This window comes from Carya illinoinensis, chromosome 15, assembly GCF_018687715.1.
Source record: "Carya illinoinensis cultivar Pawnee chromosome 15, C.illinoinensisPawnee_v1, whole genome shotgun sequence".
NCBI classification, from domain to species: Eukaryota; Viridiplantae; Streptophyta; class Magnoliopsida; order Fagales; family Juglandaceae; genus Carya; species Carya illinoinensis.
Window position 1 is genome coordinate 37297647 of NC_056766.1, and position 24280 is coordinate 37321926.

Below are 24280 nucleotides of genomic sequence, written 5' to 3' on the forward strand. Positions count from 1 at the left end.
TAATAAGGCTATTCCAGCTAAGCAGGGCTAGAGACTACAACACATGCCTAACTCAATTGTGGCAAAAGTTATGAAGCTAAAGTATTATAGGCAAGGAGGTTTTTTGAACTCTAGACTGGGATATAAACCTTCATATGCATAGAGATTGATTCAAAGGACAAAAGGATTACTGACGGAAAGAATGATATAGAGAATTGGTAATAGTTGTAGAGTCTCCATATAGAATGACAATTGGCTTCCTAAACCTGTGACTTATCGAATCCAATCCCTAGCTACTATACTTCCCCTCGCAACAAAGGTGAATGATTTGATTGATGTTGAAAATTGGAGATGGAATGTAGAAATTGTAAGGACAAATTATATTGTTGTAGATGTTGAAGTTATATTGCAAGTTCCTTTATGTATGATAAACAGAGAAGATAAGCATATTTTGCAATATACAAACTCTGGTGTTTACTGTTAAAAGTGGATATCACTTAGAAAAAATGTTGATTGATAAAAGTTATGGAGAATCCTCAAGTAGATTACTTGGAGAGACTTTTTGGAAAAGGTTATAGAATTCATCTACTCCTGTGATGGTGAAGATATTTATATGGAATGCATGTCATAATGGATTGCCAACTAGAAGAAATTCAGTCTTAAAATAAGTGATTGACTTTGATCTATGTCCTATCTGTGGACTGGATTCTAAACATGTGGTACATGTTTTGTGGAATTGTATAGCTGCAAGTGATGTGTGGAATGTTCGCTCTCGAATCATTTAGAAAATGGGAAGTTGGGAGAGAGATTTTATAACTCTGCTAGAGCATATCAGTTGCAAAGTTGAACAATAACAATTTGCTAAGATAACTATTATTATGAGAAAAATTTGGCTAAGGCGAAATTCTATTATATATGAAAACTGTTTTCTTCATCCTATTGCATTTGTTATGTACACAAGCAATGGTGCTATTACCGGAGTTTCAAAATGCCATAGTTGAGAAAGTGCATCCTAGCAATATCACTTCGTATGAGCAAAAATGTTAGTTGCCACCGGTATCTCCATGGATGAAGGCAAACTGGAATGTAGTTGTAGAAAATGAGCACAAAAGGATAAGGATTGGGGTGGTGATCAGAAATTCAGAAAGGGCAGTGCTAGTAACAATGAGAGCACTTGTTGAGCTATCTACATATTCCATTGCAGAAAAAGCAAAGGCAACTGATAAATACTTCTATTTTGTAGGGATTTCAGAGTACATAATGTTATTTTGCAAGGGGATGCAAAAATAATAGTTGATGCTATGAATACAGTGGAGGAAAATTTCACTAGGTATGGACATCTAGTGGAGGACATTAGGTTATTCACAAGAGGTCCAGCGGTTTGGAAGATGCAATATGTGAAGAGGGATTTCAATCAAGTGGCACATTTATTAACAAAAGATGCTTTATTGAGTAATTCTAGAAGAGTTAGATAAAGAAGGGATACCTAAGTGTGTTAAGAGTGGCTATATTATCTGATATGAATACTCATTAATGAATGAAAGTATGTTTATTTTCCAAAATATAAAAAATAAAAGTAATGACAAACATATTTTCAATACTTGGTTGATAACAAAAATACTTAAAAAAATGAAAAAAGTTCACAATTTGTCTAATATTTTTTTGCAAAACAATATTTACAGTCTTATAATTATAAGTCTCCCTCTTTTGAAAAAAAAAAAAATATATATATATATATATATATAAGATTTACATAAAAAAAAATATATATTTTAATAATAGATATTACTCTTTAAAAAAAAAAATTGCAAAACTTACACACATTTTATTAAAAGGGGGCGCAGGGGACTTATAAACGTCTTTTGAAAAAAATAAATATATATATATATATATATTTATATATATAAGATTCACATAAAAAAAATTAATTTTTAATAATAAATACTACTCTAAAAAAAAAAAAACAGGGAGAGAGAGGAGGAGGAGGGCGGGGGGGCGCCTAACTCGCAGCCTTATAACTTGTTCTCTACCCTTAGACAAGCTGCTCTGTACAACCAGAGTCCCATTTCGACTGTGTATAAAATCAATGCCTAGAGCAATGCGCGGGAGTTACCGTTTGAGACAGTTATACAACACCAACCATCGCTCACTCCATAACGAACCCATCAACAAGAGGCTCCAAAACACAAGAAAAACCACAACTCCATCAAAGAAAACATTAAACGGAAGGCACGATGCTAAGAACAAGAAGTCACCCATCTCAGACTCGGAAATAGTGAAATGGAACATGTCCATCACCGCCCACATGCGCAACTGCCAGTGCGAGTCCGCTCTCCGCGTCTTCAATTCCATGCCACGCCGGAGCTCGGTCTCCTATAACGCCATGATCTCTGGGTACTTGTCGAATGACAAGTTTGATCTTGCAAGAGAAGTGTTTGAGAAAACGCCCAACAGAGACCTGGTTACTTGGAATTTGATGCTTAGTGGGTTTGTGAGAAATGGTAACCTTGGAGCTGCTCGTACTTTGTTTGATCAGATGCCCGAAAGGGATGTTGTTTCATGGAATGCTATGTTGTCTGGGTACGCTCAGAATGGATATGTCGATGAGGCGAGGAAGATTTTTGATAGGATGCCGGATAAGAATGTAATTTCATGGAATGGGATACTTGCAGCATATGTGCAGAATGGAAGAATAGAGGAAGCTAGGAACTTGTTTGAGTCAAAAACGGATTGGGAAGTGGTGTCTTGGAATTGTTTGATGGGTGGGTATGTAAAGAGGAAGAGGTTGGTTGATGCTAGGTATCTGTTTGATCGGATGCCTATCAGAGATGAGATTTCTTGGAATACTTTAATTACAGGTTACACCCAGAATGGGGAGTTGTTGGAAGCAAGAAGATTGTTTGACGAGTCTCCTACTCGGGATGTCTTTACGTGGACAGCAATGTTGTCTGGATACGTGCAGAATGGGATGTTGGACGAAGCAAGGAGATTTTTCAATGAGATGCCAGAAAAAAATGAGGTCTCGTGGAATGCTATGATTGCAGGATATGTGCAGTGCAAGAGAATGGATGTAGCAAGGGAATTGTTTGAGGCCATGCCTTATCGGAACATAAGCTCTTGGAACACAATGATTACAGGCTATGCTCAGGGAGGTGATATTTCTCAAGCTAGGAACTTGTTTGATAGGATGCCTCGACGAGACGGTATTTCTTGGGCAGCAATCATTGCTGGCTATGCTCAGATTGGTCAGGGTGAAGAGGCTCTGCAGCTATTTGTAAACATGAAAAGGGATGGTGAAAGATTGAATAGGTCTTCATTTACCTGTTCTCTGAGGGCATGTGCTGATGTTGCTGCTCTGGAGTTGGGGAAGCAATTGCATGGGCAGCTAGTTAAGGCAGGATATGAGACTGGGTGTTATGTGGGGAATGCACTTCTGGCAATGTATTGTAAATGTGGAGACATAGATGAAGCCTATGATGTTTTTGAAGATATAGCAGAAAAGGATGTTGTCTCTTGGAACACCATGATTGCAGGATATGCAAGGCATGGATTTGGCAAAGAGGCTCTGAGGGTTTTTGAGTCAATGAAGACAGTGGGTATCAACCCAGATGATGTTACTATGGTATACATTAAATCAATCTAGAAGACGTCTTAAGTCTTCAAACTTGTTTATCATCTCTATTAACAAATTATTTAAAACTTGAAGGACAACTCTTTAATTTGATGTCATCACCACTTTTAATAATCTTAGGATGGTCATTAAATCAGTAGATGGAAATAATTTAGGAATGAGGCTTGGGGGTATGCTCCCCCCAGGTCTAAGGTTCAAATTCCCTTGGCTGCAAACAATCTCTAAGGGCCATCGGACTGTGGGATCTTTCTCTTGAGTTTTCCAAGATGCACTTGCGGGAAAACTTTTTGCTGAGGACCTATGCACCCCTAGGATTAGTTGGGAAACTGTTTCCGAACACCTGATGCCAATTAAAAAAGAAAAAAAGAAAAAAAAAAAAGAAAAGAAAAGAAAAGAAAAGGGACAAGGGTCCAACTTATTGGTTCTAATAATCTCTTTGGGATTTTCTTCTTTCTCCTAATGGTTTTTAACCCTTTTCTGCCGTGTTTCAGGTTGGTGTACTGTCTGCTTGCAGTCATACAGGTTTGGTAGACAAGGGTACACAATATTTTTATTCAATGGATCGAGATTATGGTATAACAGCAAACTCAAAACACTATACTTGTATGATCGATCTTCTTGGTCGAGCCGGGCGTCTGGATGAGGCTCAGAATTTAATGAGAAATATGCCTTTCGAACCAGATGCTGCTACATGGGGTGCTGTACTTGGTGCAAGCAGGATTCATGGCAACACTGAATTAGGTGAAAAGGCTGCTCAGATGATTTTTGAGATGGAACCTGATAATGCAGGAATGTATGTTCTTCTCTCAAATTTATATGCAGCTTCAGGTAGATGGGGTGATGTTAGCAAGATGAGATTGAAAATGAGGGATAGTGGTGTGAAGAAAGTACCTGGTTATAGTTGGCTCGAAGTGCAGAATATGATCCATACATTTTCAGTTGGTGACCCTTTCCACCCAGACAAGGAGAAAATATATGCATTTTTAGAAGAGTTGGATCTGAAAATGAAGCTGGATGGGTATGTTTCTTCTACGAAATTGGTTTTACATGATGTGGAAGAAGAGGAGAAGGAGCATATGCTCAAGTATCACAGTGAGAAATTGGCCGTGGCATTTGGAATTCTTTCAATACCTGCTGGGAGACCGATACGTGTAATGAAAAACTTGCGAATGTGTGAAGACTGTCACAATGCCATCAAACACATATCCAAGATAGAAGGAAGGTTGATAATCTTAAGGGATTCTCACCGCTTTCACCACTTCAGTGGTGGTTCATGCTCATGTGGGGATTACTGGTGAGATAGAAGAGATTTGGCAATTGGAAATGGTACATTTATTTTGCAACTCTATGTTCTTCACTTGGTAATCCTTGCAGATTGATAAATTACTGTATTGTGAGTTTTTTGGAAAATCTCAGTTTATTGACTCTTTTGAGAGAAGATTAGAGGCAGATATTTATGCTTTCTCCTCTTGAAAGCATTACCCTGTGAAGATGGGTGGAATAGCATTACCCTCTTCAAAGTCTGTCAAGATGGGTGGAATAACGTTGGATCTATTCAGAAATTTCTGGACTTATTGCTGATTTTATGGACGATTTCTCTCTGGTTGATGATGGGATCTGTTGTCTTGGATAACTTTTTATAGATCCCAGGCTGCATATAAACGAGAAAGTTCAAGGGGGAATACATGATGAAATGAATTAACAAGTGAGAAACAGTCAGCTGATACTTGGAGAAAACAGCCAAACAAGTGTGCTTCATATAGGCGATACCATTGAGGTATATAAAAGGAAACCCCTTCTTGTATTCATCCTCCAATTTTGGTTTCAAGTTTAGACTTAATATGCTTTAGCTATTAAAAATACGTGGTTTTCTTGGTCATAAGAAAGAACAACTAAGAAGTGAGACTATTAAAACCATCAAGTAAACCTGTTCCTAAGGAGTGGGTTTTCTTCAAAATAGAAATTATGCATTAATTGCTCGATATAATCTCAATCTACTCCATGATGGTGTTTGCTTGCAATTAAATGCCGGTATGCAAAATTTTGGTGTTCTCTCTCTTCAGCAATAGTTCAAGCATATCACAAGCAATAAGTGCCCCTCCACAGAATCTTTGAACATGTTTAAGATGGCTATTGGTTGTATAATTTGCCATTCACAATCACCAACCCTGTTTGTGCAGCCATGCCAAGCCAGTGCTTCCCGCAATCTCATATGCATGCATTGAGAACAAAGCAAAGGCACATCCAGCAAAAATATATGCTCCGATAGAAAAGAGTTACCTTTCCAAGTCACCTGATGAACATAGAGAACAAGGAAGGGAAATGTCTTCATTATGCCATGTGAGATGATAATGCCCACAAGGACTATATGTACAAGTTTTTTTATCCTTGCTTATCCAATTTGTTTTCTTTTTTTTATGTAATATTCGTCTATTTTAGTTTATGCTTCATTACTGTCACTCTAGTCATTTCATGTTTATTTTCCCTATTTGAGTTCAAGATAGATTGCAATGAGCAACTGGTCCTGCAATCAACTTAAGAAGTTATGATGCCTCCGTTGTAGCAACAATTTAGTACATTCCTTTTCATTTTTCCCTTGGGAACAATTCATAATCTTGATCAGGAAAGTCAAGATGCTTCAGTGAAATATCCCTCTTTACTTGTTCTCAGACTAGGAACTGTGAATATCTAGAATTTCATGTTCTTTTAGCCTATGGCCATTCTGCCTACTAACCATGAAATGTCAATTCTTTATTTTTACCTATTTATGCTCTCTTCTTCAGGTATTTTTACCTACCAAATGAATCATGCTGGCTATTAATAGCAAATGTTCTTCAAGACTACTCCGGATATTATACCATTTTCCATCTTTTTTTTTTTAATATATTTTGGGGACCCATCTTGGTTTTTCTTAACCAAACATTTGCTTTGACTTCCAATTATGATCTGAATTTCGAATGACTCATCCCAGTTGTGGCCAAGTTTTTTCCAGTTACACTACGTAAAACCAATCACAATCAAAGAGTGATACTTGAAGGTGTAAGGAAAGGAAAAACTAGAAAGAAAAATAGAGAATCAAGAAGCACAGAGCAAGGAGAAGGAAGTGAATATTCCACTCTGATTCATTGAAAGGACATGTGTAAAATGCAAAGAAGAAGGCCTTCTATATACAATCTGCCATTCCTAACAAACTTACAGATTCTCCTACTAAATACAGCTGCCAAAAAATAAAAAATGGATAATACAAAATAATAAACAAATGAGCAATGCAGATAAAGAAAAACTAGATGGATCGTCATTTTTCGTCATTTTGTATTGCATGTGGAAATGATGTTGTGTGACTTGTAGTTGTAGCAAGTGGTATGCAACTTGTAGCTTGTAAATTTGCTGCATCTTTATTTTGTAATAAGGCCCTGCAAGATGAAGAATAGAGATTTAACTATTCCCATCTTGGATAAATGAGAAGAGAGGAGGTAAGAGGGCAAGGCTTTTGTAAGTATGTCAGCTAGTTGTCATTGGGAAGCAACATGGGTTGTGGTGATGCTGCCCTCTTGGATTTTGTCTCAAATCAAAAGACAATTGAGCTCAATATGCTTGGTGCGCTCGTGGAAGACAGGATTAACAACAATGTGAAGGGTTGCTTGATTGTCACAATAGAGAAACGCAGCTTAAGGATGTGAGATTTTGAGATCTTGAAGGAAATATCATAGCCATGTGAGCTCTGAACAAGTGGCTACCATTGACCGATACTCAACTTCAGCTGAGGAACGAGATACCATAGATTGCTTTTTAGACTTGAGTGGCCAAGAAAAATGTAGTAGCCAATAACGGATCTACAGGTATCGGAGCAAGACTCCCAATTAGAATCACAATAAGCCTTTAGTTACAAGGGAAATGTGGATGAGAGGAGAAGGCCTTGTCCAGGAGCAGATTTGATATACCTAAGAACTTTGTGGGTAGTAGCTAAGTGTGCATCAGTAGGTCAATCCATGAATTGACTTAGAAGTTGAACAACATAGCAAATATCAAGTCTTGTGAGAGTGAGGTATAACAAACGACCAATGAGTCGTCGATAAACACTAGGATCTAAAAGTAGTGCACCAAAATCCTTACTGATTTTGAAATTTTGCTCTAAAGGCAATTGAATAGGCTTGCTACCAAGGGCACCAGAATCAGCTAAAATGTTCAAAGCATACCTGCGTTGGCATAAATGAATACCTTGGGAAGATCTAGCAAGTAGCATAAACAACCATGATCCTTGATCTTGAACTTGTGGTTCAGAAAAGATTTAAGAGAATCAATGGGAACTTGAGAGTTACTAGCTACGATGATATCATCTACATCTAGTAAAGCAAGAAAAGAATCTCCATCAAGCTTTGTGAAAAGACTATACTCGGTTTTGGATTATTCAAAACCAAATTCAATGAGAGAAGTAGAGAATTTAGAGAACCATTGTCTAAAGGCCTGCTTAAGGCCATCGATACTCTTAAGGAGCTTGCAAACTTGGTGAGGTCCTCCTTTGGTATAACCGGGTGATTTTTGCATGTAAATTTCCTTAGATAAATCACCATGTAAGAAAGCGTTGTTGACATCAAATTGATGAACAATCTAGCCATGTATTGCTGCCAGGGAGAGTAAGAGCCGAACTGTTACAAACTTTGCAACTGGGGAAAATGTCTCTATATGGTCGATCCCTTCCTACTGTGTAAAGCCCTTTGCTACAACCCTGGCTTTTAACCTCTCGATGGTGCCATTAGAATTATATTTGATCTTGTACACATATTTCCAAGCAACAACTTCTTTACCTGGAGAAAGGTTAGTGATAATCCAAGTTTTGTTATGTTCTAAAGCTTGTAATTTAGTGTCCATTGCCTGACACCAACCAGGGTCTTTTACTGCTTGTTTGTAAGTGGTTGGCTCAAAAGAAGTGGAAATAGATTAAGAGAATGCACGAAATGAAGGAGTAAAAAGCTGATAAGACAGAAAATTATATAAAGAACAAGCTGTACCAGGGCTATTGGAAGTGTCTTGGACAAAGATTGGGTTGGGGCTGGGAGTGAGACCTGTTGATAGTGAAAATCAAGTAAGTATTGAGGTGCCCTCTTTTCTCTAGTGGACCTGCGAAGGGGAGGAATAGATGGGGGTTGGGAGGTAGGTTGTAGTGATGAAGAAGGATTTAGAAGGGTAGAAGAAGTGGTGGTAGCAGCAGGAAGAGAAAGAGGAGTAGAAGATGGTGTAAATGTGGGGTTGGTATGAGAAGGAAATTAAGGAAAATCAAGAATATCTGGTAAAGGTTTAGTATACACAAAATTAGGATGGCCAGGTTGTGAAAAGTTGGAATGGGAGGTATGAAATGGAAAAATGGATTCATGGAATTGAACATCCCGAGAGGCAAAGGCAGTGTTTGTAGTAAGGTCGAGGAGTTTATATCCTTTAATGCCAAAGGGATATACAAGAAAAATGCACTTGCGACCTCGGGGATCAAATTTCTTCCTACCATGAATGAGGATAGTGGCAAAACATAAAGATCCAAAAATACGCATATAAGCATAAGTAGGTTTTGACTTAAAAGGAAGCTCAAATGGAGTTTTATTGTTAAGAAGAGGACTGTGGGTCCTGTTAATGATGTAAGTGGTAATTAACACACAATCATTCCAAAATTTTAAGGGAAGTCCAGCCTGGAATTTTAAAGCTCGAGCAACATTAAGTAAGTATTGGTGTTTTCGTTCGACTAAAGCATTTTGTTGAGGTGGAGCAACACAAGATCTTTGATGAATTATGTCCTTAGTATTAAAAAAATCTAACATGTGAAACTCACTTCAATTGTCACTTCTTAGAATCTAAATTTTGAGATTAAACTGTGTGTCAATTAGGTTGGAGAAAGCCTCAATGCATCTGCGAGTTTCATTTTTATTTTGAAGCAAATATAGCCAGGTTGTTCTTGTAAAGTCATCAACTGGTGAGGAAGTATTTATATCTATCATATGCAGTAGTGGAACATGGTCTCCAAAGATCACAGTGTATTAATTCAAAAGGTCTAACAGTTCTATGAATGCTGTTAGGGAAAAGGAGTTGATGAAACTTAGCAAGAGGACAAATACAATAAGGATTTTCATTAATAGAAGAAATGTTGTGCTTAACAATAGGATCAATAATTAAAAGAAAACGAGAGTGTGAAAGATGACCTAGGCGACAATGCCAAAGGTCAGAAATAGCAACATTGTGTATAACAGAAGCTGAAATTGGAACAGTAGCATGGGATAAATTCAAGAGAGCAATAGCTAGAGATGAGGGGAAAATTGCAGTCCTTAGCAAATGATATAAGCCATGTCTCACTTCACCCTTCCCAATCATTTTCCAAGTTGAAAGGTCTTGGATAAAACAGTAATTAATGCAGAAAACAAGGCAGCAAGTTAGTGAGATAGCAAGTTTTTTGGCTGAAAGAATGTTAAAATGAAAATATGGAACACATACGACATCTGTGAGTAAAATGGATTGTGTGAGTTGAACATGGCCTCTGTGTGTGACAGGAACCTGATTCCCATTGGGTAGTTTGATAAAAAAAAGAGGTGCAACAAACCATATGGTCGGTTGCCCCTGCATCAATAATCCAAGGAGTGTCATTGACTTGTAGTGATTTTTGTGTGGAAGATGAGAAACAAAGGGGAATACTAGATAAATTAGAGGTCAAAGATGGATTGAAAAGAGACTGTAACTAGTTGGCAGAAGGGGAAGCAGCAGTTGCAGAGTCCTGTGGTTGAATCAAGGTAACAAGTTGCTGATATTGAGTTTTAGTCAAACCAACTCTCTCATCACTGATGTCCTCAAGTGTAAAAGTAGGTGCAAAACTCGACTAATTAGCAAAGGGTCATGGTGATGGAGATTTGCTGAAAAATTTATAGCCCGGTAGATAACCATGTAGTTTATAGCACTTGTCAGCTTTGTGACCAGATAAATGGCAATGAGAGCAGATGGGGGCCTTGGCATTTCCAGCTTTAAAATAGGTTTCAAATGAGTGACCTATGATCTTGCAATGGCTACAATATGGTCTATCCCGTTTGAATGGAGGTTTGGATGGGTGAGAGGTAGTGGTGGGTGGATAAGGTTTCTTGATGGCTAAGGCTATTGAATCAGGAGAGGGAATGGTGGAAATCAGCTGGTGTTGCTTTTCTTGTTGGTGAATTAGAGAGAAAACCTTGGTGACAGGGGGCAAAGGGTCTAAAAGCATAAGCCGGTCATGCACATTAGCATAGGAATCGTGTAAGCCCATAAGAAATTGAAACACACAATCTCTTTAATAGCGATCCAAGAGAGTTTTGGTAGAACCACAATTACAAGTAAGAATTGGATCATAAATAGATAGTTCATTCCAAAGGGTTTTCAACTTACCATAGTAAGTACTTACTGAGTCATGATCTTGATGAAGGCTGGAGAGAGTTTTCTCAAGCTAGAAAATTCGAGGCCCATTTTGCTGAGAAAAGCTATGCTGAAGGTCGAGCCAAATGTCTCTAGCATTATCGACGAACACGATGCTGGATTTAATTGAAGAGCTTATGAAGGTTTGCAACCATGAAATGACCGTGTCGTTGCAATGCTCCCAGAGATCAAGCAAAGGGTCCTCTGGGTCAGTTGGTGGCAGGATTGTGCCAAACATGAAGCCTAGTTTGTTCTTTGCACAAAGTGCCCATCGCATAGCACAGGACCAAGTCATGTAGTTGTCATTTGTAAGCAAGTCTATGACAAGAATAATTGCAAGATTGTCGCCATTGTCCAAGCGAAAAGGGTTGCTAAGGTCACCAAGGTTCAAGAATCGGGATGCTGGTGAGGTGTTTGTATTTAGGTATGTATAATAGAGGATGAGTCATCCGAATGTTCTTGTGTGTCCTCCATGGAAAAGTGCTCCTAGGCTCGTGATACCATGTAGAGAAAGGAAAAACTAGAAAGAAAAACATAGAATCAAGAAGCACAGAGCGTGGAGAATGAGGTGAATATTCCACTTTGATTCATTGAGAGGACATGTGTACAATGCAAAGAAAAAGGCCTGCTTTATACAGTCTACAATTCCTAACAAACTAATAGATTCTCGTACTAAATACAACTGCCAGAAAATTAAAAATGGATAATGCAAAAGAATAAACAAATAAGCAATGCAGATAAAGACAAAATAGAGGGATCATCCTTTTTCGTCATTTTGTATTACATGTGGAAATGATGTTGTGCGACTTGTAGTTGCAGCAGGTGGTATGCGACTTGTAGCTTGTAAGTTTGCTACATCTTCATCTTTATTCTCTAATAGAAGGCACTCCCCCCAACCCCCAAAACCCAAAGAAAATACACCTTATAGAGTTATTTATAAACACTTTTGCTAATGTTTATACATTATCTGTTTTCGAGCATAATAGGGCATAATTTGCACTGTTTTATGCCAGGCAACTGTCTGAAATCTGAATGTCATCATGGTGATCCAATAAGCTTCGCCGAGACTCTTTGGATGTAAGCTGCTTGATTCCATGATTGAGTGCTTAGGCAAAGGCATGTTATGTTGTTAATATTCCTTTTATGGAGCTTTTGAGCTCCAGAATATTAGCACATTCTCAATAACTTCTAATAATCTATTTAACGGAAAGGTGATACGGGTACTCAGAATTTAAGATTTATGATCATGTGTTAAAACTCAGGTCTCAAATCTTAAAACACTAGACTTGTATTAACATCAGCAATATGATCAATCAACCAAGTATTTGTCAGTCCTAGGATGGATAAACTTACCCAAAGTTACTAGCAATCATAACGAAGTGGTTACATAGCTAAATGAAATGAAAACAAAATAGAGATCATCTGTTCTTCCAACCATAACCTCTTCTCCCAACTTTGTCACAGTACCTAAATGGAAATTACATTGTTGTCGTTTCTTCCAAATATTTGTTTAATTACACTACTTTGGCTATTACTATTTAATCCTAGGGTTAGCTTCTACCTGAAATAATGTGAGAATCTTCTGTGTGGGTTTATGCACCATCTGTCCATGCCATGGAGGAAATATATGCAGAGCACAAAAGTAAACCATCTGGAAATCGTTATAAAATAGATCGGAACTATAAATCAGGCATGTAGGGCGGCAAGTTTCTGCGACAAGCTGTTGATTTCCTCATCATTGTCCTCACCAATCGGTTTGTCCTGCTGTTGAAAAGCAAAGAGTGCTCATAAATACCAGATAAATGCAAGTCAGTCCTGAAAAGAAACTGAAAAATCAAAGCAATGAATCCCTATGTCAGGGACCTTTTAGATTGCACAAAGTCCTTAAGATTGTTTTCATTTTGTGAATTTTAGTTACGGTTTTAGATGGAAAAGGGAACCCTATAAAGGTGCCCATGAAAAAGAGTTTAATTCATTTGCTCTCAAATAGCTTAAGGCAAAAACCATCAGGTGGGGGCAGCAAGGAGAAAACACAATAAGAGCGACAGACAGAATGCGGTCATCATTAACAAAAATTATAAACACCGGCTAAAAATCCAAAATGCAGTCATCACCAAAAGCGTCGTTACAAAAGGGTAATTTGATACCATTTCAAATATTAGAGCATCGCTGTTTTCAAGATATGGAAGATATTTCTGAACTCTATGAATTAAAGAACTGACATTCCAAAATTCGATTATTGCTTTAGTTTCAGAGAGACTTTTTTACTGGCTACAAACAAGCAGAGGTTCATTTCAATTTTGGATACCTACTGCAGAGATAAATGGAGATCCCTCACCAATTTCCATGCAAGGAAAGATTACATCCACAAACAAGAGTATATATTTAATGTAATGTTAGTTACCTCTGAATCTTTACTTGCTTTCACACCTACACACTTGGAAGCACTAATACTAGCACTCTTCAACAGGCTACGACCACTGTAATTTGGCTTGCTAGGTCCATTTTGTGAACCTACATTAGCATTTTCGGCATTATCATATTGCTGCAAACTTGGAGGACTCTCCAGACTTGTAGCGACAGAAGCTGCAGTTCGCCTTTCAATTTCATTTTCTGAGTTAGCAGTCTCATCCTTGGGTGCACAAACCCGCTCCCTGGAAAAGTATAACATAGTAGGAGATTCATATGAATGCCAAAAAAAAAAGAGTAATGATAACACAACCCTTTATATAACCTTTTTGTACAACCATGTTTTAAAATGAGGATATTTATATAAAGTGATGTTTCTTTTGTAAGTTATTTTACAAAAATGCCCCTCATTTCAAATATAGTTGTGTAAATGATTAAAAAAGAATTGTATGTCTCTCATTTTCCAAAAAAGAATAAAATAAAGATCAAGAAACTGGAATTTCTTTTGGTAAGGGGGACTTATTTAGCAGCACAAACATATAAATTAACTCATTACCATAAAAACTCACGTTAACGCCCGGAAGATTTTGGCGCAAAAAGGAGCATTCTTTGGCTAAAAACAATTGAAATGAGTGTATCTCATGCTCCCCCCCCCCCCCCCCCCCCCCCAAACACACACACACACATAGAGAGAGAGAGAGAGAGAGAGAGAGAGAGAGAGAGAGAGAGAGTAGGTTGGAATTTTTTTTATAAGATAACTTGAAGGCTTGGTTTTGAAATTTTAAGAGTGTCACTAACTACAAATTCAGAACATGCCAACTTTCAATTTAAAACGGTACCTAGGTAAGGAAGCATGCTGCCTTTCGAGTGGATTGCTTCTTTCACCTTTACCATAATGCTCCTCAAGATGCGCAAACTGCCGTTTGAATCGATCTACACCACTAAATTGCACAAAGATGTATTAGTGACTGATAATCACATATCAAGAAACTTCTGAAAATGTAAAAGGATCTCTTTTTTGGCCAATGACATTTTTTTTTATTTTTTATAAGTAAAATAAAGTGTTAAAGAGTCAAGTAAATTGGTAAGCCGAGTACACGGGAAGAATACACAAGAGAAACTAGCATCTGCATCTTAATAGATGGTACAGCATAACGGAAAGAACTCTAAATTTCAAATCACGAGTTAGATATTTCTTCCAATCAGTGGCAAAATAAGCACTATGATTTTTATTTTTGTTTTTGTTTTATTGATGATTAGGAAACAAAAGCAAAACTAGGCATTAGTACACTTGGAGAATACTTCAAGTACACCAAATGACACAAAGAAAGAAGATCACGAAAATCCTGGAAGGGAGCACACAATAATGCTTTCAACGTGGATAATTAATGTTTGGAGCACCAATATCATTAGTATGATTATGGAAGTTAAGAGGGTACATGGGTCCCTCCATTATCAGGGTGTGAAACAAAACATTTGATCTCTACCCTAGTACTTTTTTTTATTTTTGAAAACCAATGGAACCAATTAGAAGCAAACCAAAAATTATCAATCAATTGAAATAGGCTACAGAGTTCAAATAATTGCCTTTGAAAGCATTTCTCATTGGCAATGTATCCGACTTTGCATAACCTTTAAATCCAGCAGTTTGGGAATATATAATATGATCAAACTAAACATTTCTTTATTCGCACCAAGTGTCCGAGAGCAACATCCCAACAAATCCCAAGGGTGCACAAAGAGCGGGTGTTTAGTTTGATATTATGCTCAAACTACACATTCAAAAATGAGAAATGATATTTTTCTAGTCGTGGAATGTGCAAGCACCACACAATCCCTTTAAAAAAAGTGAGTTAATACGGGACCCACATGGAAAAAAAAAACTAATTTTTTAATAGTGGACTCCACTCTTTTTTAAAACGATTGCACGGCACTTGCGCACTCCATGACTATATCTGCATTACTATTCAAAAATGGCTGGGGCAGTAAATGATAAAGTAAATGATTAATTGATCTATACACATTCAAAAGATACAGTAAATGCCACAAAATCTTTTTGGGAGATATGCTAAAGTGATAGCAAAATGGGCATGGCTCATATTAAGACACTGATAAAAGCTAACAAGCAGGGAGGACAAAACTATAAGTAAATTATATGACCTCTAAAGGATGACAGAAATAGAGGTCAAGATGAAAGATAATTGATTAAGATGTTCTTGGCATATACAACTAAAACTAGCAATGGAATATTGAAGTTACGTGTTAAAAAAGATACTACTATGACAGACAGACAAACATGCAACCAGTAACATGTATGAATAAAATGGTAAGAACAGAGTTTCTAGCCTATATTTTATCTGAAAGTGTGCCCCTGATTGAGCAGGGTTTCCTGAGTTAAGTGCTTGTACAGCTTCTGACATGTTGTATGAGAACAGGTCCTAAAGCTTAAATGGGAAACACTAGCTCAGCGGTTTATGAATGATGCCATTTATATCACATTAAAGAAAAGGTAAAATTGGCATTCCGTGAAGGCAGCAAAGTCCAGACAGTACTTCAGAAATGGAAAATTTAATTTTTCAATCAAATGATGTACAACCCACTAATCATTAGAAACATAAAAGAAGTCCACAATAATCAAAATTTCTGTAAGAACTCAAAAGGAAAAAATGAGCCTCAGCCTGAGACAGATGCTAAAGAAATAAGTTTCAAAACAATAATACACCAGAATGGGGCAACATTTCAACAGCTGAAGAAACTTATAATACACGGGGACCTGGCAATCACACAAACTACGAACATGGTAGATAAAATCGCTCTGCAAATGACGTTAAAATTCAAGCCATGGAGTGCTAAAACTAAGATGGGAAAGAACAATTTTCTTCTATATATCGTATATTTCAACTATTGAACATTGAGAATGTAAGAATTCCATACAATGATGTAATTTAGGATCTGATATTTCACTGTGTAGGATATAAATGCAGCATTGAGCATATATAAGAAAATGAATGAAATGGCTTTCCTCATGTGAACATAACACTGAAAGATCAGACAATTGCCCAACCTTGGGTACATAAAGCTAGTCTGATCTCCACCTCGAAGATACTCCTGCAGCATCTGGGGATGATATTCTAAAATCTGTGTTTCATTTAAACACAAAATTAATATAGTCATCATGAAGATTAGACGTCATTATGGTTACATAAGAAACAATTACCTCTCTATAGATTAACTCTCTAACATCATCTTTTGCCAATTTCCTCCTCTCAAACTCAAACTCAAGTTTTGATATAGGTTGAGTGGATGGTTCACGATCCACATTAGACAAACCATGAAAGTAAGGATCAGCTAATGCCTGTTGACATAAGCATTAGGGACATTAGGAATATTATGATCTCAAACGTTTAGATAAATGAAATACCATTCATATGAAATACAGATATTTTCAGGTTGGCAGTTGGAAATGGTCATGGTATTTACTTTTGGCACATGTTTGGTGTGGTGCAAGGGCTCTTAAGTACGTTTTTCCGTCTCTTTACCAGATTTCTAGCAATAAAGAGGCTGTGGTGGCTGATTTTTTGGTGTGCTCTAACGGTTCTTTCCATTGGAATGCCAGTTTTCTAAGAGCGGCTCATGAATGGGAACTTGGAATGTTTCCTGACTTTTTCAATTCCTTGTATGTTATGTCATTCGGTAATGTGATGGAGGATTGGATAATTTGTATTCCTGTTGGGAGCAATAGGTTCTCAGTGCGTTCCTATTACAAGGCTCTTTCGGGATTCTCTAATGATCATTGTTATCCTTGGAAGGCTATTTGGAAGTGTAAGGTCCCTCCAAAGATTGCTTTCTTTGTATGGACTGCTTCTCTTGTGAGATTGCTCACCATTGATAATTTGAGAAAATGCGGTCTCATCATTATGGATTGGTGTTTCGTGTAAAAAACATGGGGAATAAGTGGATCATCTTTTGTTACATTGCGAGGTGGCTTGATTCTTGTGGAATGAGATTTTTAACCGGACTAGTGTGGCATGGGTTATGCCTGAAAGAGTTATGGATATTTTTAGGTGCTGGAAAGGTATTAGGGGAAATGCGCTCACATTGTCGCTGTGTGGAAAATGATTTCCCTTTGCATTATGTGGTGTTTGAGGATGGAGAGGAATAAGAGGTGTTTTGAAGACCAGGAGCGTTCCTTGGATGAGCTGAAGAGGTTCTTTTATAATCTTTATTCTCTTGATCTTCAGTCATTAGTTGTAATGAGGACAGTTTTCATGATGTGTTTGTATCCCTCACTAGTGCTTAGTGGAACTTAGGCATTTTCTGTGTATATTTCCTGTGTACTTAGGCTATGCCTATTCCTATCAATAAAGTTGTACTTTTACTTGTTAAATATTTTTTTTTTTTTATAAGTACTTGTTAAATATATATATATAGATATTTCTTATACAAAATATATGTTTCTGGAAATTGTTTGATTTACTGAATATAAGTTACCTCTTCCGCTGTGGGACGGTCTTTCGGATCAAATGCAAGTAGGCGCTCTAGTAAGCGAAGAGCCAAGGGATCTGCATTAGGGAACTTTTGGGAGAGTGGAAGAGGTTGCTTTTTCCGCATGCTTCCAAGATACCTTCTTGCCTTTTCATTCCGAATCTACCAACATCATGGTAATAAGTTAAAGTAATGAAATAAAAAGTATATAAAAAATCTAGAAGAAAGCCTGAAAACAACTTAGGGTAAAAGGGAACAGTGAGCAGTTCCTTTTTTTTCCTTTTCTTTTTCTTACAAGGTGTCCAGAACTATATGAGTGGAGGATGCTTCAATGGAAGAATTTCAAGAATGATAAAGATTAAGAAACTCAGAAACAATTCATTTCCAGTATCTGAGGGTGCGGTGCACGGAACCGGGGTTTACTCTACAAGGGCAGGTATGAAGGGCCGCCCCCCCCCCCCCCCCCCACCCCCCCGCGCCTTGGAGAGGTTCCCTGACATCAAAAAAAGAGTAAAGGAGTAACTAGAGTGAGAAAACTAACCCTTGCAATATTTTCTAGAGTAGGAGTACCAAGCAAATCAGTCATGAGATCTAATTGGTGCACCACATTTTTTCCAGGAAATAGTGCTTTTCCTGTAAGCATTTCAGCAAATATGCATCCTATGCTCCAAATATCAATAGCAGGGGTGTACTGCAAAAAAAAAAAAAAAACAGAGGAAGAAAAATAATAGAAACTGAACATATAGTCCAATAATCATGATTCAATACAAATTTTGCAAATCACATATTCAAGTTCTCACATTAAACTGCTCATGCAGCAAAAAGAAATGGAAAAAAAAATAGATTTGAAAATATACTGATACAAATGGGAGAAATATATGAAGCATTCTCCATGGGAAGCAACAAACTAAAGTTTGAGACAAGATACTTTTCACTTTATGTTGACGAGCTACCTGTCATCATCCATTTCAAAGACCAAAAACTTGAAAATTGCCATAAAGAAAGCGCAGCTCTCTGAAATAAAGGAGATATTGAGAGTTTTGACACTCCATTGTGATCTTCCATTATTTTACAAAAAGAACCAAAAAAGAAAGTTATGTAATAGTGCAAAGACACAGAGAACAAGCTTAACTTGGAGTTAAAACCACAACCAAGAAACATAGCTCGAGTATAAGACACCTTCCCTAAAACCTGCATCCCTTGCCCTATCTGCTAAAACACAGGAATTCAAGAAAGCTGCATTTCACTGATGCTTTACTTTCTGAAGTTGATCATTATGCAAGTTGGACAGAAATATAAAATGACAAAAAAATCTCTATCAAATCACCTATAAAGACAGAAGTAAAAGAGGAACTGCTGAAACAAACAATTACCTAGTGTAATGAGTAATCAATTGAGAATAATCAAATATTTCCTCTAGCATTATCCAACTGAGCAACTAGCATGACAATCAAGGCATTCACTTTTGCAGCTCTAATGATTCGAGATAAAGAGTTAAAAAAAAGCAGCTTACTTTCGAGAAAAAAGAACCACAGAGCTCGGGAGCACGATACCATCGAGTTGCAACATAGTCCTTCAATAGCAGTAAATAAATAAGAAAGCTGTTTTTAGATTTGCTTTTTGATAAGAGCAAAACACTTTATTGATAGAAGAAGGCAAAGCCCAAGTAGACAAGAAGTGTACACAGAATACGTCTAGCAACCACTAAGCAATAGTGATGGATACAATCAAATTACGAAAACTATCCCCGTTACAAACAATGATAGAAGCCCAAAAAAGTAGAATGTTAAAAAAGAATCTCTTTAACTCATCAAAGGAACGCTCCCGGTCTTTGAAGCACCTACCATTTCTCTCCATCCACAGGCACCACATAAATACAATGAGGAATCATTTTCCACACAGCAGCGAGGAAATTGTGGTTAGGTTCTAAAACCATAAATTAAATAAATGGCTAATTAACAATTTTTACAAAATTTTTCTTTTAAGAAAAAAGACCCAGTAAGAAATACAGTGAAATGACAAGATATGCATGGTAAAACTTACCGTCCAGAAAATAGCTGATGGGGCATCATTGAAAGATACACGAGCAAGCCCAAAATCACATATCTTTAATTTGCAGTCAGCATTAGCAAGAATGTTTTTGGGCTTTAAATCTCTATGAAATACATTTGCTGCAAATAATTGGAACTAATGAATTATCCTTGAAGCCATAAAAGCCAACAGGATACTGAAAGCACCAACCTGTATGAATATATTTAAGACCACGAAGAAGCTGATACAAGAAAAATTGATAATGCTCAGGAGTAAGATCATCATTTGCCTTAATTACTTGATGAAGATCAGATTCCATTAACTCAAAAACAACATAGATATCTCTAAATTCCCGCCGTGAAGGAGGAAGCATAATATGCTTTATTTCTACAATATCTGGATGGCGCAACAACCGAAGGAGCTTAATTTCTCTCAGAATCCTTGTGGCGTCAGAAACATGTTCGAAAACATCACTAATTTTCTTGATCGCAACCCTTTCTCCAGTATGGGTGTCAACTGCAGAGCCAACAACACCATAACTTCCTTTCCCAACGACTTCTTGAATTTGGTACCGACTTGCCTCTCCATATTCTGTGAAGAACTCTGTTTCTAAGCCACCCTGTAGAAGGAATACCAGTTCTTCTTCATGAACAAAATAAATCAAAATATGGTAAGAGGAAAAAGAAACAAAACATCCAGTAAAGAATACAACGTCATGTATAAATGGTACAGTAACAAAACAAATTAAAAGGAAAAAGAAAAGACATAAGTAGGAGACAGTAACTGGTGGGATAAAGCTATTATCTTATAACCAAAAAGGCTAAGGGGATCTTCAAACTTACACTTGTATGAAACCAATACCCGTAGCATACGTGTATAGAAAATATTAGAGATATTCAGCTGTCATACCTGCAGCTTTTACATCTACTCAGCAAGTTCGTGACTTTTATAGGAAGCTGGGGATATTACTAGGTACAATCGGAATACGGATAGTACTCTCATATTATAGGATGCCATGCCAATTAAAATTTATGCTTACAAAAATAATTTTATTTACGTAGCATGTTGAGATCAGATGGGAGGACCAGCGTCATATATTTCACTGGATTCCATAGTGATTTGTATTGCATTTCAAGTGATATTTATACACAGTTTTGTACACGAATCTGAAGAATAAAACTGTTATACAACTTGAGAGAGAGACTAACAAAAAGCCTACGGCTTTTCCCTAAGGTTCTTCTGCAGTGACCTCTGATGAGGTCTCAATACTCTCTATATTAATAGGGAGTACCACGCCATCCACACTCCAGGAATACCTAATAATTTTCCAATAACATAACAACTCCTTTCCTCCAGCAGGAGAGGACCCAGCTTTTTTCTTGGCTTTGGAAGGCATGATTAATTTTATTTTATCCGTGTTATGCACTATAATTGTTTCTATGGAATAGCATCCAACAACAACGTTTTCAAATTTCAAAGCGTGATTCCCTTCTACATTTTCCCACTGAACTAACGAAACCTAAGAAAACAACAGCGTTTTACCATCTAACTCTGGCTTATCCAATTCGAATCTCCTTCGTCTATATAATATCTTCCTTAATACAATAAATTAAGGAATGTTTAATATGTAAATTACAAAAGTAAATTTACCACTTCTCTGTTAAATTTCGTAAGAACCGAACACAGCCAGACAAAACAAAAAATCATAAGAAACCAAACACAGCCAGACAAAACAAAAAAATAATAAGAAGAAGAATCAGATTTACAAGGACCCTCTTACCAGCAAAAAATAATACCTTTAGCTAAACAGAAAAAAAAAACAAAAAAAAACCTAACTCAAATGAAACAAACGGTAAACGAAAATCAGACCAAACCAGAAAAATCCAAATTAAACCAAATGACAGAGATCTCAGCTAAAAGTTAAAAAACGAAAACACCCAGATTTCCACAGAGAGAGAGAGAGAGAGAGAGAGAGAGAGAGAGAGAGAGAGGAAAGGAAAGGAAAAGCGACCTTCTTCTGGGAATCCATTGAGCCAGGTTTGAAGTGGGTAGTTCGTTTGTGAACATCAATGAGCTTCAAGCCAGAGATATTAAAGTCTCCCTCCGGACTTTCCTCTGCTTCTCGTTCCTCACCTTGTTTTAGTTCCTTCTCGCGCTTAAGAATTCTGGATGATTGGGCGCGAAGTACGCTCACCGAAGAGACGTGGCCACAACTATCATTGATAATGGCATTATTGGCATGCTTGTTATTATTATTCGGGTTAGCACCTGAGTTTTTATGGTAATTACAACCACCAACAATAATGAGAGTATTTTCTTTGCAATTAATTGTTCGACTTTGAAACCAGCCACGAACCCCTTCCACCAGTGTGTCTCCACTCCCCCATTTACTACCTTCCACTTCGTTTCCCAGCCACTCGTTCTCTTCAGCATTGCCCGCTCTCACTCTCCTCCCTCTTCTGAGATTCTTATCTTCCTCCCTTTATTCTCGCAGCTTTTGCCACCTGCTCTACTTTGTTGCGGTGGTCTCACTGGTTTCCTTTGCTTTTGTCTTTTGTTGGTGACTGGCACGGTGGGTGCGGACCGGAGAGAGAGAGAGAGAGAGAGAGAGTAATTGGGAGATGGGCCATTGGGCCGTAAATGATGGAAATGTAATAATAATGCGTGAATTGCTGCAATTCTGGCCTGTCGTCTTCCGTCCCAACTCCAAGGGGTGGTAACATACGCACTACCTGTTAACATAATTTTTTTTTTTTTTGTTTCAAGTCAGCTCGTGCGTATATCGACTAATCTCACAAGACACTAAAATTAACGGTTAAGTAAATCTCTAATATCCTTGATGTTATCGTATATTATTTTAGGAATTTATACCATTTAGGACTATGTTAATATTAACTGTATACCTTATCTTACTATATATAGATGCTAAATATTATGAATCAGTTAGACTCCGTGCATAGCATATACTTCCATGTATAGATAGAATTACAATATAATGAAAGGGTTGAACTCACAAGAGGTAGTTTTTCCAATAACAAAATTCTCGATTTCTCTTGAGTTTTCTAGGTGTTTTGACATGGTATCAAGAGCAAATTTATAATTTACCTGTCTTTCACGAATTTTTTTCTTTCTCGGGTGAGCTTCTTCGTGGGTTCTTCAATTTCGACGCTGTCTAAGTTCATGGGTTGCCTTTCGTGTGCTTCTAAGTTAAACATTGGGGTTCCTGGTGACTTTCGGCGCCCTTTGAGTCTTCCTTGTGAATTTTCGGCACCATTCGAGTGTTTCTTGAGAATTTTCAATGTAATCTCAGTCGGGTTTTGGTGTTCTTATGTTTTTCAGTACAGCAACTGGGATTTTGATAACTTTGTTTTGGGTTCTATTATTATTTCGGTACCTTTTGGATTTTGGTGTTTTTTTTTTCTCTGGTTCAGTTGTGCTGTTTTGGCGCATTTTTCTAGTTTTGCTCAGCATTTTGGTGAGTTACTTCCTTTCGGCACCTCTGTTATAGTTTGATACCCCATTTTTACATGTGTTTTTATTGAATGAGTATTTTAATTTAATTAAAATATTGATTCTTTTATTTTAAATTATCGAATTTTAATTGAATTTATATAGTTATGAAATTTATTTTATAGAGCTTTCTTAATATTAATTATTTTTTTGAGTTTAAATTACTGTTTAATTTATTTTAGTTTTTTTATTTAAAATTTTGTTGTTAGTTTTTACTAGTTATTTATTATATTTTAGCTAGATGTTGTATTTAAATTATTTTTTTTATTTTATAGCTTTTAAAGTTGTTTTCATTGGATCAGTTTCTGGATTCCAAAGTTGGACTGGATCTCATTTCTTTTCCACATCTTTTCTTTTTCTCCTTTCTCTTCTTTTCTCTTTTTCTTTCCTTTTTCCCCCGATTCCCTTTCTCTCCCATGCGCGAAGCCTCTCCCCTCTCTTTACCGTCATTTTCCTTCGGCCCGCCCAATCCGCTGCCATGTGTCGATGTGTAGCACACCGCCCACCCCATTTTCTTTCCCTCCAACCGATGATCATCCCTACCAAATTTCACCTCCATTCGAGCCACCGTTAACCACCACGAGCTCCTCCAAGCCGCGGCGTCTTTTCGCTCTAACTCCAGCCACCATCTCTTCACCACTTCATTACCGATCTCTTGCCGACCTAAACCACACATTTCCAACTCTGATTCATCACCGAAGCAACCCCCACGATCTCACTTTCCGTTTTGGGCTTTTTGGCCTTCTACTGCCGTTTTCTCCGCCACCCACGGCCAACCCTCACTTCCACTAATTTCATAAACACCTCTAAGTCATTTCT

The 24280-nt window shown here is 37.2% G+C and overlaps 2 protein-coding genes across 3 annotated transcripts; one reads left to right on the forward strand and one right to left on the reverse strand.

Annotated features, from left to right (window-relative positions):
• The first annotated feature begins 1946 nt into the window (after positions 1-1946).
• On the forward strand, positions 1947-6257 carry LOC122297808 (pentatricopeptide repeat-containing protein At4g02750). Its single transcript, XM_043107998.1, has 3 exons — positions 1947-3601; positions 4102-5387; positions 5791-6257. The coding sequence occupies exons 1-2, from the start codon at positions 2066-2068 to the stop codon at positions 4906-4908; spliced, it is 2343 nt and encodes a 780-aa protein (XP_042963932.1). The 5' UTR covers positions 1947-2065; the 3' UTR covers positions 4909-5387; positions 5791-6257.
• A 6034-nt stretch (positions 6258-12291) lies between these two features.
• LOC122297303 (mitogen-activated protein kinase 9-like) lies at positions 12292-22432 on the reverse strand. 2 transcript variants are annotated; one of them, XM_043107327.1, is made up of 11 exons: positions 21963-22432; positions 20162-20570; positions 19964-20091; positions 19434-19493; positions 18462-18611; positions 17927-18082; positions 16653-16790; positions 16500-16573; positions 14275-14376; positions 13431-13680; positions 12292-12787 (listed from the first exon to the last, which is right to left on the reverse strand). In XM_043107327.1, exons 1-11 carry the CDS (start codon positions 21978-21980, stop codon positions 12713-12715), a joined length of 1560 nt encoding a protein of 519 aa, XP_042963261.1. In that variant the 5' UTR covers positions 21981-22432; the 3' UTR covers positions 12292-12712. The 2 variants fall into 2 exon arrangements, with proteins under 2 accessions (XP_042963261.1, XP_042963260.1); XM_043107326.1 differs by having other exon boundaries at positions 12292-12790; positions 21963-22430.
• Between the last annotated feature and the right edge of the window lie 1848 nt (positions 22433-24280).